Consider the following 15,487-nt stretch of genomic DNA (forward strand, 5'->3'; position numbering starts at 1 on the left):
ACTTCGACACTTCTATTGCTTTTGAATCTTGCGGCTTCAGCGGCTAGCACTATCAGCGTGCATATTATATACCTCTATAGTACGGTACCAGAATCCCTGTTCCATAGAGTTATCTTGAATAATGCACAGATATATAAGAGAGAATAAGATCCATCACTCTGCTAGTCAATCTTCTTATGACAGACGCCTGACGTCTGCCAAGGGGTTGTCGACCGCTAACTTACTTGTTAATATTGGAGCCTTCTTTCAGCCTGTCGCCCACAGCGCCAGTCTTGACGGCTCGCTCCGAACCAGCCAGGTCGACGAGTGACAGACGTGCGACTTTCTCACCAGACACCCCAGTCGCAGCGTCAGTTAAAGTCTGGGTTAGGACGACGCTAAACACTGCATGAGATCGCGATGACTCGCTGTTCATATTAGTCGCTGCTACTGTTCGCGATTTGTTGCCTTCTGTCATTAAGTTGTCGATGTCCTGTTGACAAAAAGGTAATATTATATTCGTATTGCATAGAAACTATACTTTTGGAAGGCTTCACAAGTTGTTCCTTAACTGATTTAATTCGAAATGTAAATAAATTTGGAAAAGCACAATTTCGAAAGTCAAACAAAAATTTCACGAACTTTGCCTACGCAATTTGTTTAATAGTTTCCCCCAAACCGTAACATTAAACAACAAGAACTGTAAATTCAAAACCTTTGGCAATTTAATTCTAATAGCGACTGAGAGGGCAATATAAAACTAGTTAAAAGTTTAACATTTGCGTTAGACAAAGTTGGCATCGCGATTTCAAACTGTTTACGAGGAAGCTATTTCTGCATTGAAGTGACAACGAGGGAAGCTTTGAATTGGAAAAACCTCTACAGAAACACTAGCTGCCTAAAAGTTTCCTATGATCTGTTTGAGCATTACCCAAGACTTGCCTTTGAAAGTACCTACACTACCTACAGATTACATAAAAAGTACTATGAAAATGTTTATTGAAAACTCTACCACGTTTATAGCCATAATGATCGGCTATAAAGGGCAAGTTTGTGGACCGACGTGTTATCGTTAGTAACAAAAGTCCACATAAACCAGTTAGATGAGGTAGTTATCGAGTCTCTGGCCGTTAGCAACTTGTGTAGTGCACATTGAGCTTAACTTTAAGCCTTCGGTTCAATCTGCTCTTATCACTCTACTCTGCGTCGGTGTAGTATTTACACAAGCACTAGTGTATGCATCACAATAGCTAATCCGCTTAAAGTACGTAGATGGGTTGAACACAAAAGTCCGTTGTACAAAGAGACCTAATCCGCGTGGCTGAAATATACCTACATAATACGGTTTCCACGGAAAAATCTCGTAACTTACAGTAATGGAATATGGCTCTAGTTACTATTTCATGTTAGTACAAATGCGGTCTGCAACAGCTAGCAGGATTAAACTCAATTAAATACACCAACAAGCAAAATTAATTTAACTTTCCTTCTTTATGTTCACCCTAAACTCAGATCTTCTGTTAAAATAAAATTACTATGTGCTGTATAACATTAATATCACAAAGGCTACTCCAGTTCTCCCCAATGAAACTTTTGTCGTAGGTGTAATAAATATTCAAATACTTGTGAAAACAACCTCAAGTTATGAATGAACTTAATTGTTTCATTAAACCAATCCAGGTTGGAAACTTATTTGGAACACGTTTGTGCTAATATCATCAGAAACTGGTTAAGGTTTCGGCTGATACTTGCAAATTCAAGTTCAATTTGAATTAAATTTCATTCATTGAACGAAGTTACCCCGTGAGTGAGTAGGGTTGACAGACATCTGGTGTATTTTAGATCTACTTTACAGGTTTATTTGGACAGGTTCTCGATTCAAACTTTTTACGGAAAACCTAAAATATCATGTACAATGAATTTGTATGACCTGTGTTAGAAATTGACTTCATTATATTAACCATTTGCAAGTTTTGTCAAAACAAAACAGTCTTACACAAAGCAATCCATTTTCGCAACTAAGCTTACACCTTTCCTTGTGTAGTTAAGGGCACCAGTAATTCATCTACGATTCTACGCGACAGGGATAATCCGGGCAGCGGCGCATGATTAAACACTCACTCGACGTTTGTACGGCACACGTATTAACTGTAAGCTGATCAATTTTTAAACGGGGAGACGAGAGCCGATTTAAAGGTCAGGAGAGCAGATTAATCATTGCTCTATCTGTATGTATATCGAAGACTGTGCCGTAATAAGCAAAATATTTACATCGAAGGTAAATATTTGCTTCAGTAAAAATACGGCATAAATATTTCAGTCCGTTTCGTTGATTAACCCTCTCCGGCAAACTCACAAAATTACCATACCCACATAATCCTGCAAAGAATACCGAATCAATATCAAGAAAGTTGTAAAAATGAATGTTAATTTTAGGTAAACAAATTCACATGAGGAGTAGGCAGCCAATCACCTTGTGGCGAGGGTTGTTTGCGCCGCTCCCAAAAATAAAACCCTAACACAAACACACCAAGACATTCGTAATCAAATTGTGTTAGCAGGGCTGCCAGATGACCCCTCTGTGGTTAGCAAGTGTTGAAATAGAGACCGGATGAGATAATCCAAATAAAGAGAAGACGCTGCTAAATGTAGATGCTGCACTGCACATTTCTTTGAAAGCGCTGCATTAGAAACCAACCAAAATTAAAATGTTACATACACTTTCTTATAATTTTACAAGAAAATATACATCCTATTTTTGGCATCTAATTTTCGGTGACCTGCCAGCCCTACGGTGGTGCGGTATCGAAATTCAATTTGGTGGGAAATGTTTGTTACATCTCTTTGCATTTTGGCTTCGTTGAAAAAAATATAGAATATGTATGGAATTAGATCTTTTTATTCATCACATGTATCAAGTGGCTTCGTTCAATCATTTTTTGATATTCATTATGCCTGAGTTAGAAGCAACGTTTATTATTTCGATAATACAATATTTACCTACATACATTTTTACTTGGAACTGATTCCCCAAATAAACAGTGGCAATTATTTACTTAATTTGTAGGTAGGTTAGAACTGTTCCAATAGCTGCCAAAAACAATAACGTGCAATCACACATAAGAACAAAAATATATCATCAATAGACACTAGCCAAACGATAAACACCCACGCATCTCTCAGAAAATTAATTGGACAAGTAGAGCAAATGTAGTAAATGTTGTTGGTCCAAGAACGGATGTAAGACAACATTAGTAACCGGACCACGTACACTGGTACAGTATTAACATATTGGCTCACAGATCACAGCAGCCGTGATAAATTGTCAGCGCATACGACGCCGACCGTTGCAAGTGAAATCTGAACAAGCTGCAATATTTCAATCTACAAACGAAGCTTCAGAACAGCTTGGCAGGCGCAGTTATGGGCCATTTCAATATGGAGATAGAAGGTATGCGCTGTATAAGCGAATGTGTTATGTAGTTATCTTGAATACAGACAAGGAGATAGTCTCGTATTTGTGCTTTCTTTAGTTAATGTTAGCGAAACATTTAAATAAAATTTGTTCTGTTCTATTTGGTTAAAAATGGACATAGTAAATCCTCAAAGTTCATAAACCATCACGAAGGTTTTAAAGAGACAAATATCCACAAGACGTAAATACAATTGGAGTCAATAATATATCGGACCGTCTCACGCATCCGGTCGCGTATACATTCGCTTCGGTCATAAACTGCCACCATTGTAGTGATTTCCGAACACAATATCCACATGTGGTTTCCTTTCCTTTTCTACGGATTATTATATTTCGTATTCATATAGAGTGCCGTCGTAATGTCCCAAATATTACGGGAATAATTTATAACATTTAATCACTTAGTCCAAATTCCAGAAGAAAATATTGCACAGGTGAAAACCTTTAATTCATTTAACTCTACAGTTAATACTTAAGCCCACATAACTGAACTAAAATAACACAGTAACCAATTCCGGCCAAGTTCTAATGGTCGTTTACCCAAAATAAGGCAATCGCATTAAACAATCGACCTTCCATTAGGGCTGGATTGACAGCGTGACTGACGGGTTCAAGGTCAAACCTGCGCTGACGACACCACTAAATCCAAAGGGACCAAAATACCACTTTACGGGACACTCAATATAATCATTATTGTCACTTAACAAGAAAGATAGAACTGAATAAAGAGTTGTGTGCACTTGAAACTGCAGTTGTTTGGTTTTGTCAGAGCCTAAAGCCGCACTGCAGGTGGATTGCTTAGTGCTCACGTGCCAGGAAGCTAGCAAGGGCGCTAAGCACGCAGGTCGGCAGGTACTTCAACGACGACATTATTTTATTACGGCAACTTTATAAATACTTCTTTAAACAGCCTTTGGGCAATCACAGGTTGCTTCACAAAAATGTCTGAGATAAATATTTTTTTATTATTTATTTTTTTACATTATGTTAAAACTCTCGAGCGGGCGTCAAGCCGCCCCAAGTGGGATTAGGTACGTCGAGGGCACGACTCAGTAAAGAGCGTTAACCTAGGATAGTTTTAAAATATTTATAGAGGGAATATAAAGGACAATAATCTTCTGACACGCGTAGCCTTCAAAGATCATGTCATAACCCTATGAATAGTTCATGTAAAACAATCTTTACGTAATGTACGAGCTAATACAATTTCCTAAGAGAACGTAGACATAAACAAACCCCAGACAAATGGAACTAAATGTAATAACAAGAGAAGAAAATACACACGATAGCAATCCATCTTGCTGTCGTATTAGAAACTAAATTACGCTGTAATAACGAAAGAATTATCTTTGGAGAGTGGATTGAATTAAATCCTTACTGCGTTCTAGTTTTCGAAGAAGCATAGTGTATTTATACTGGAAGTAAGACGAGTTCAAATTCTAAAAGCAATTTTAAAAATGATTATAGCTATACTCAGAGATTTTCTATATTTTTGAAATGTTATAAATTGCATACGCAGCTCATAATTCCTCATTAAGCGAACGGATAATTGAATACTTTGGGCTGTGACGCAATCAGCCCATCGATCAAGCAGAAACAGGTTTCGTATCAGCACTAAATGAGGGATTTTCATCAGGATTATGAAAATGAATTTCATAAACGAGTCGACCATTGACGCTCTGCTAAATTGATTGCTGTAAATTTTCGTTCATCTGATTGAAAAAACATAGGTACCTTTCTATTTTAATCCATAAACTACATAAGCTGAATACTATTTTAAAATGGCCTAATTAAGCATCAAAACATAAACTAGTAAGTTTATTCAACCTTCTATATTCGCTTTATTTGGACATAAAACGAATAATAATTATAGGTAAACACGCAAGAATGATTGATATTATTAGTTCCTAAATAAAGATGTAATAATAAATAAAGATGTAATTTTTTTTAACAAACAGAAAAGTTTTGCAAACTTGCTTTAAGCTTATTAACCGCACTATCTTCTGATTGCAGCAGTTTCGCAAGTATTTTATACAACTAATGTTCTTTAATCGCAAACTCTATAACTTTCAAGTCTTCGCTTGTTTTAATTAAGTATAATAAATATTCTAACAAATTAAGATCCTGCGGGACGACGATGTTATTATTGTTGATGACTGAAATTGGAGATAAATTTTCATTTATACTAAGACTTCATTCTTGACGCAATATTTAAACGTCACGCTAATAGACTTTTAGACAAATGTCCTAGAAATGTTATTAAAGTATTTTCTGGATGATTCAATAGTTTTACTTATGTTTTTATGTATGTCGGATAGTCTGAACGCATCGTCAGCTATGACCCTGAGTTATTGCGTGTAATCCATCAAGCGTTTGACCTGTGGCCAGTCGTAATTTGATGTATAGCTCCATTCAAAGACGTAGTAAACGGTAGGGTGATTGAATACATGGTTGCTAAAGAAAACTCCCGAATTTCATTCTTAATTTATCTATCGAGTGGCCTTTTCCTAAGTTTGGGTCATTATTTATGTATGTGGTCAAACTTAATTAGAAGGCCTGTTTAGACATCTCTCTTACTGCCACTTGTGCCATTTATGTTTAGCCGATGTATGCTCAATATAATCTCCGATGCTTGGAGCTTAGCTGACAAGAGCCATAACAGCAGCAGTAGCAGTATTTATAGATTAAGCGGGACATTTTATACTTCTTTAAAATTTAATAAAGAAAGATATGTTTATTTGAGGAGACATGACAAAGCAATTTCTAAAGCAATTGTCTAAAAACAAAAGCACACCAACATTAATTATTTCCAGAAATTGAATACGCTAACGAATTTGCATTGTCCTTTCATAAACGAAGGTAGATCTTTTGATAAATACAAGACAAAGCTTGAATGAAATGTAAAGGACAAAACCGCTACAAAAGCTTCAAGAAATTCGAAATTGTTAAGACTGATTCGTGTTCTTTAAACATATCATTTCTGGAAGCAATATTGTCTTATTTCCATACACATTGAATAATATAATATTTAGGCACATTGTTCTCCGTATACTACGAGTAATATAGTACGTGCCGACATGAGAGGTAAGAAGCTCAAAATTCCATCACCACACTTCTCCGTAGCGCCATATAAATCTACATCTAATAAGATATTTCTTTACTTATTTGAAGGTGGATCGTTATTTATAATGTAATACCTAATACCTATAACTCTATTATTGAATTCCTTAAGGATTATTGTGGAGCTATTTTCTAATATCTTTTCATAGTACTACGCTCTATTTTAATGAAAAGCAATTTTCTTGTCTTGTTTAGGTAACTACTTCGTATTTTTACAATATCGTAAACCTTCTTCTTTGCAAAAATCTGTAACGTATTTTCATTCGAGGATTTAATAAACAAGCTCGGGATTCCGTAGAGTTTCAGCGAGATATTTTTTCAAGTGTTCAATATACAGCCAATTTGAACAATGAAAATGATTTTCATCTAAATATGAATAGTAAATTATTCAACGAATATGAGCAAAGCGTAAATTATTCATTCAAATTGAAATGACAATAACCAAACTTTAAATAACAATGTCGACAAATAATGTCTTTTTTACCGTAAAATATACATAAAAGGAATTTATAAGCGTTTCGTCCTTGCGAAGTTTTTGTATTACATTCCTAATTCCTCGAAATTTCTAATTTAAATCTTTCGTTAGTTTACTTCACAAAAATTCCTTGACAGAAAGGTTAAGCTTCTTGACTCTTTACCTGTACCTATGTGAAGAACTGTTTATTTCACAAACAATTTTAGCAGTAATTAATTAAAAGGAGCGGAAAAATGAAGTCGTAGGTACCCACCTACCCATTGAAATCGTTTCAATCTAGTTTTAATTTAGAATATCGATCGTTTCAAAATTGAATAAGCTGCTGCCTAGAAATTGGACTAAATAAATAAGAACTTGGAAATTTATTGGAAACGAGAGTATCGAGAGATTGGAAATTGATGTTTAATTAAAGTTTCTTTGAAGAAAAACAATTCTTGTTAAGAAAAATATTTCACAGTTTATGTAAATAATTTCATTAGTTAGAATTACGAGATTTTTGGAGAATATTCCTCGGTGAATGTGTCGAAAACGTGTTACTGATGATGATTACTTCCTCCACATATACATTACCGTGTAATTGAATTTTGCACGAACGGGAACGACTTTCGAACAGAAATAGAAGAAACGAGACCAAACATTTTTAGACCACATCAAATGTGTTTGGAATGATTTTGTGGTAAATCAATTTGGTTTCGAAGCGCAGGGTATTGGTACAGCTGTACCTAGACATCAATCAACTTGATCAGGTACTATTTTTAGAGACATAGAACAGATGGATGCTTGTAAAATACACAACAGTTTTACTACATCTCGTTCAGTCTAGTCTACATCAGGGAGAAGAAATCGTCAATTCTGAAACATATTGCTTCAGAATCAAACTACCTTTGATATGTAATATCTATCTGTCGTTTCAAGACTTCAGACGATATTTTGTTTCCAAGTACTTTCATTTAATCAAAATCTCTTTAAAAGTAAAGCTATCCGCAGCGACTGTTAGATTTAACTGCACTTGGATAACTCTTTGAATTAAATAACATTTTCCGGATCCAACCAAATTAAGGAGATAAACCGGAGAACTGATTTTAGTAACTTTTGGAAGACCTTTTAGCAAGATTTCGGATTAGTCTTTATATTTTCTGAATCTATATCCTATATCTTCCTGTATCCTCTACAATATCTTAAATTACAAACTTTAATATGGCAAAACACATCAATATTCCAACAACAAAATACCCAATAAAATCATGTATCAGCACTCTTACAACATTTATCAGTATTGAAATCCCGAGGTATTCCTCGAAGCGCAACTGTTTTGAAGCGCACCTCTCCAAGCGCACCTATTTTATTCCTCGAAGCGCACCCGTTAGTTGCGCTTCAAGGAACTATTAAAAATATTAATTTTTATTTCCTCGAAGCGCACCTATGTTTTATTTTCGACTAGAGAGGGGATGCTAACTGAAACTATCGATAATAAGATTTCGATAATCTGATATACGTAGCGCTATCTATGAGCAAATAAGGTTAAACCTTTAAAAATAGTTTCTTGTCGATGTATGACATCGCAAAATGAAATTTTCCGCTTGAAACCGCTAATCAACGACTTTTATTAGTTATTGTATACAATATTCAAGAACTCTGTACTCGTCGACCATAGATTGTAATTTTTTTACCCGACAGCGCCAGAAGGAGGGTTATGTTTTTCGAGAGTATGTATGTACATATGTATGTATGTATAATTGTTTGGCACGCTCTGCAGCCTAAACGGCTTGATGGATTTTGGCTTAAGAGGTCTCGTTAGATTCGTATTTACTGTGAGAGTGACACTGGATATATCAAAATAATAAAAAAAACAAAATGGTGGATTTTTGGCGCCAAATTCGAATATTGCTCACTCTCTAGCCTGAACGACTCAATGGATTTCAGCTTGATAGTGTCACAACATGCACTGTAACATTACATAACAATGACACTGTATCAATCAGTAAGAAAAAAAATAATAAATAGAAAGACAAAAACAAAATAAAACACACACAAAAACAAAAACAAAACAAAATAACGTACATACAAACTTATAAAATCATACCCAATATTTCTGTGGTGGCAAGGTAAAAGGGGATAAGTCATAAATTTTGAAAAATGAGTTAATGACACAGTTGGATAAAAAAAATGAATTAGTTTTACGGTAAAGAGGAGATAAGTCAATTTAAATTACGGTAAAAAGGAGATAAGTCAATTTAAATTGACTTATCTCCTTTTTACCTAAAACTAATTAATTTTTTTTATCCAACTGTGCCATTAACTCATTTTTCAAAATTTATGACTTATCCCCTTTTACCTTGACACCACAGATTTATGACAATAAAAAACAAGTAAATCAAAATCAAATCCCAAAAACCTAAACAAAGTTAAATTTAAAGAAAATTTTATAAATTTAATCAAATTTAAAGAACTAATAAAGAACTAATAATTTTAAAAATGTATCCAAAATATATTTACACACAAAAAATATAGATAAAATAATTATTATTACTTACTTGAACTTATGTTGGAAATTTCCCAAACAAACGTTGAAGTCCAAGACTTTTATTCCGTTTATTATACAGTCCAGTTTCAATATTTTTAAATTGAATATTGTATAAAATAACTAATAAAAGTCGTTGATTGGCGGTTTCAAGCGGAATATTTCATTTAGCGATGTCATACATCGACAAGAAACTATTTTTAAAGGTTTAACCTTATTTGCTCATAGATAGCGCTACGTATATCAGATTATCGATATCTTATTATCGATAGTTTCAGTTAGCATCCCCTCTCTAGTCGAAAATAAAACATAGGTGCGCTTCGAGGAAATAAAAATTAATATTTTTAATAGTTCCTTGAAGCGCAACTAACGGGTGCGCTTCGAGGAATAAAATAGGTGCGCTTGGAGAGGTGCGCTTCAAAACAGTTGCGCTTCGAGGAATACCTCGAAATCCCTTGATCTGTTTTTCCAGAAGCAAGATGTTCATAAAATGACACATCAAATAAATCTCAACAAACCGTAATATTGACAAATGATCACTCAACTTTACTCGACTATAAAATTGTATTCGACTTTGATAAAAGCCGTTTAGATTTACGATCCTTCAAATTACCCCTGACTTAGCGGAACTGTGGGAAATCCATGCAAAATTTCACAATATCTACTTTTGATTGAAAGCGAAAATGAGAAATTGAAAGCGATCAACCGAATAAATTAATTAACATTGAAGCACTGAAGAAAAACAGAAATACTTATCATTCTTCAAGTCTTAAAATGATGGGAAACAGATTCAAGGGTACCTACCTATTTATTCTATTTAATATTTGGCCAAGAATTACTAAAGAAAGATTCATCATTTAAATAGAATTACCGCATAAACGCTTAAGGGGAATTTCTTACAAAAAAGCGACGCAACAAACAATTTAATAACCAGCAAATCCCATTTTCATATTTTCGATATAATCAACTTAGATGAGGTTCGATACAAAAATGTAGGGCGGAAGGAAATGCCGATGGGAATAAAAGTACCGAGGAGTAAAGCTCCTTCAGCGGTTCGAAGCCATCTTAATGAACCTGTCAAAAAGATCGCGTTGAGACATGCATTTTTCCAGTAAGCTTTTCCTTAACATTTATTTCAAGCAACAAACAAATAATGTTATTTTCGAAGCCATTCTCTCAATATCTCTCGAGTCACTTGTTATAAATTGTTCATTTCATCAAAGTAAATCAAGTGGAAAACTGTAATACGGTTCACAACAAATAATACTTTCGTTTCGTTTACATTCAATAAAACTGAACCGTAAAACAGTTTGCTGATTCAATTGAATACGACAATCTTTTGAATACATATTAGCTACCCCTGCAGCGATCGTGAAACATGCGCCAGTGAGAACTTTTCAAAGTATTTTATGGGGCAATGAAAATTTAATCTGGAAGTGAGAGAGCGGGCATAATGAGCGACAGTGGATCGCAATTAAGGGGGAAATGAGCCCAGAGGTCGACCGTTAGGCCCGTACACAATTTAACAAAAAATCCCACTATAGGGTGTCGGTTTCAATGGAAGATGACAAAGACATCATTAGCGTTTTATTTATACGTTTTATTCAAGATAAAATGTATTGGAACGAGATATAATAAAGAATCTCTTGAACTACAAAAACAATATGGTATGGCTTTTACAGGTAGTGGTGATTCCTAATTTAGCAGGTTTAAGCAACAATTCAAAATTATTAAGCCTAACTTTAACTTCTTTTTTTTAGAATTATGATACAAACAAATTTATTTGAACATGAATCAGTTATTTAGGGAACGCAGAAACAAACACAAATATGCGATGAAAGAAAACTAAGTCCAAAACAATTCCCAAATTCGATGGAAATGCTTCAACACTCTTCAAAAGTCGAAGCGAACACAATACATATAGTTCACAGAGTATGGATAAAATCTAAATATCTGTCGGGCGAAAGGAAATCTTTTGTAAAGGGAGAAGGTCAAGGAATTTTCGACGAGACGAAAGTTTCTAGAATATTCCATCTTTCGGAGACTGCCTTCGATGGGCTATAAATAAAGAGCTTAGCAGGTAAGTACTTTTAGCTCAACCCTTGAGGATGAAAGATGACACTATGAGATGATACGGCGAGACAGTATCGATATCAGGACAGGTACTTCAGATTTATATTTATGACTGAACGGTAAACGGTTCATCAGAGTATTGTTAAGCTGAAGAATGTGGTTTTTGTGCAAATAAAGTAATATTCTGTTTTACCAGCATAATGTAGCATTAATGCTTTGACTCTCTACCAAAATATTGAACGCCAAATTGTTAACGGAACAGTTAGGACTTGCGATTATTTTTAACGAAATGATTATTGTTGTCATTCTTTTCTGGTATTTTATTCTTCTACATACCTGAAATGAAGTAACAGCTAGCTGCGAGAGCCCATCTACGTAAGGTCCAAGCACTGCATGCTCGCGCACGCGCAGTGATCGCCTCGTCGTCTCCGGGTCTAGCAGGTCGTGTACTCGTTCGTTGTATATTTCCATGTATGACACTTCAACCTGGTGGAAGAAAATTTTGATTATTCTCTCGGTTAAATCACCAAGAATCCCTAACTTTTGGAACGTATCCAAAGATAAGATCACACATTTCTGTTCGTCTTGTTCTACTAGACACGATGGATGTCCCGATTTCCTAGCTTAAATCTCGAATTTAGTAAAATGAAGTTTAGACTTTTAGAATTTTAATCTTCTTATATTATAAATGCGAAATTTTGTGAGTTTGTGTGTATGTTCGTTACTCAATCACGTCAAAACGACGGCATGAAGTGTTTTTAACAATGGTAGATTATGGTCTGTAATATCACATAGGATATTTTTTATTAAACGGGAACGCGGGCGAAGCCGCTGGCAGAAGCTAGTAGGGTATAAAAATGTCTCAGTTTTCGGGCAAGCAAGCACTTTCATTTGCTACTTTCTGTAAAAAACAACTTCAGCTCCGATGTAACAATTACAAGTTGGTAGTTCGCTATCAGTCTAGCATCGGGACAAATTACTGTTCCATCACCCGCCCCCGTCTTAACGAGTTTCTGTTAGTTAATTAGTGCAAGTGTGTCGATTAACGTTGCTTTAATAACATTGCTTAATTAACATAATACGTCATCCCTGTTCGCCACAGAAGGGGCAACAAAAATCAAAGTCATTTATTTCAATTAAACTTTATAGATGCACTTTTAAAACGTCAAAAAAGAATTGTCTATCAGTGAAACTAAGTGCTGGTTCCTAAATGTAGATTCGTATGACCAACGACGAGCAGAAAAATGTATTTTTTTTTTAATTTATGTTTTACAACTACACTTGTGCTGATACTTATTTTAATCTCATTGGCAGTGAGATTCTTCTACCAACTTTGAAAGGAAAATTCCGTTTATCTTAATGATTATCATCATAGGTACCTTGTAGGTGAGTGCTGGTGGTGACTGTTGTACTTTGATCCTCTCGAACAAAGAGTCGCATAGCCGTGGGATGATGCCACCTTCATCAGCCCCCGGCGAGCCCATCATCGTATAGGACTTCCCTGAACCTGGACAAGACAAAAGAAACATTGTTAAAAAGAGTGCTATTTATACATTTTCCAATCGTTCATCTAGATATGGGGTTCCACAAGGTACATAAAATTCCTCAAACGTCCTACAGTCTACTTTTCACTTCGTATTTCTTGAGAAATGAATGCTATATCGTCAGAAGATGAAGAGAAGTAAAATGTATTAGGCAACAAGGCGTTACGTAGTAATGCATAACCCATGGGAGGATTGTGTGAATTTATGTATCCGGAGCTCGTAAGGCCCCGCAACTGGAATGAGAATACAGATATCACTGTGCCCTTACTAAGTTTACCTACAGCGGTCGATATTGGTATGAAAATCATCAAATCTATGAATTACATTGATATCGGATCTCCTAATGGCGTAACACTAGGCTAGGCTAGGCTACGTGTATTAGCAGTTCTGTTTCCTTACAAGTTTATTTAAGCAAACCGCAGAACAATAATTCAAAGAACTTACAGTTGCGGGTGGTTAAATAAATATCTTATTTCCCGAGTTTAGGTGCAGACTAATTTGATAAAGCATTGCACTATATTGACCAAATACAAACGAAATTGAAACGCATACTCTCTGCTCTTTCAATCAATCTGAAACGTTTGACTTCACTACACGTGAAAGCGCTTCATTTGTAAACAAACCTGTGTGTTACAGCAAAGTTTATGTCCCACGTCAATCTATGTGGACTGTAAATCAAAGGGGGCAAGGTAGAAATTGCAACGTTACTTTGATCTGAGACTGTGTCGAAATAAACAAATATCCGTTTATGTGTTTTAAACATGATATCAGTGTTGCTTTTGAAGATTTAATTAGTCGTAACTTCCATAAAAAGTTTATGTTGTGTGAATAATTGATTCTTTTTAGATTTTATACTAAGTACTGTCGTAAACTTAGAAAGTTCTTCCAACAAATTTTGGTAAATAAATCGAAAGTATATTGTAATTAGATTTTAGTTTCAAAACTCAACAGACCAGACTTTCAGTAAACCTTATTAAAGACATTAGAGAACAATACAATCTGGAACAATAAATAATAATGAAACAAACAAACTAATAAATTGTTTACTCCGACTGATCGTTTGGGATTCGAGTGTAAATGTTTATTATAGGACCCTGAACAATTTTGGGCCTCGCAACTTGTCCTTTGATAACAGAATGAGAACAATATGAAGTTATTTATGCCTAATTTACAGCTGCTTTATGTGTATAGATTATAGCAATGGAACTACAAACTTAGTAGAAACTTCACTGTTTTGGGGCCAACAGTAATATAATTTAATCAAGTAGAAATTAAACTATGGATGAATTACTTAAAGTTGGCGGTCTGGCAGCTAATTGTTCTCTGGTGGCCCCGCATCTAATAACATACATACACAATATGAAACTTTAGAAATTACATAGTTCGAAGTAAACTTGTAGCGAAAGTTTTGTATGAAACTCTCTGTATTTGAAAGTAAATTCAGGCAGACAAATCGCTCCCTTATCTTCCTAAAATTTAAAACTTTTCTCTAAATACATTATAGAATCTAGAAAGTCGTACCAATTTCGGTAAAACTACGAATTTTAGTGGTGTACTGAAATCTATTTCTCAGAATAAGTTCTTAAGTTTTTCTATCAACATCGAGTGCGTATCAACTTTGTAACTTAGTAACTATATCAAACGTAATATCAAGTAAATAAGTTTCACGCGAGATAGTCACTGCTAGTAAACTTCTCAGAAATATATCACATTTATCTTGCTGACAATAAATAAAGACGTATCATAAGGGGACTTGGTCAACTCATAGTTCCTGACTTGCAAAAAATATTAAGGATAACAAATATCTCGATTAGACAACAGTACATTATAGGAAACTTCAATTTCAACCTTATAGACGAGATTGCGTATCAACCTATAAATAATTTCACGCATATTTACCCGTAAAGAAAAATTCTACCTCAAAAATATACTGAAACTTTACCATACTTCAGAATAATACCATTCAAAGGTAAACAGGTTAAATTGTAAGAACATTTAAGATGGTAATTTTAGGTAATTTGTTCCCATCTTAAGACATTTAATTATATCCCACGGTATCTTATCCTGTTTTTAGCCCACGCCCACGCTATATTTTCCTTTCGGTCAAGGTTAGGTTCCACGTGCCAACTTACGTTAAGATAAATTTTGTTTATGTTCGTACTAGGATTCTTTTACGTAAATAAGTATTTTTATTCAGGCGTAGTAACAAAAAGTATTGGATCATTTCAACATAATGAATGAACATAAAATTGGGTTAGTTTTTGCAAATGTGTGTGTATTTCGATACAACAAATTAGATA

General features: G+C 34.7%; 1 protein-coding gene across 18 annotated transcripts in view; it reads right to left on the reverse strand.

Moving 5' to 3' along the window:
• Nucleotides 1-15,487, reverse strand: part of LOC118282029 (kinesin-like protein KIF13B) — a 107,810-nt gene that overhangs the window by 24,489 nt on the left and 67,834 nt on the right. For all 18 annotated transcript variants that reach the window (XM_050698895.1, XM_050698900.1, XM_050698907.1 and 15 more), the window contains exons 4-6: nucleotides 13,023-13,150; nucleotides 11,980-12,129; nucleotides 225-472 (exon numbers count right to left, since the gene is read on the reverse strand). In XM_050698895.1, coding sequence (XP_050554852.1) covers nucleotides 225-472; nucleotides 11,980-12,129; nucleotides 13,023-13,150 — 526 coding nt within the window. The remainder of the gene's footprint in view (nucleotides 1-224; nucleotides 473-11,979; nucleotides 12,130-13,022; nucleotides 13,151-15,487) is intronic.

The sequence above is a fragment of the Spodoptera frugiperda genome, chromosome 15, assembly GCF_023101765.2.
Source record: "Spodoptera frugiperda isolate SF20-4 chromosome 15, AGI-APGP_CSIRO_Sfru_2.0, whole genome shotgun sequence".
NCBI lineage: Eukaryota > Metazoa > Arthropoda > Insecta > Lepidoptera > Noctuidae > Spodoptera > Spodoptera frugiperda.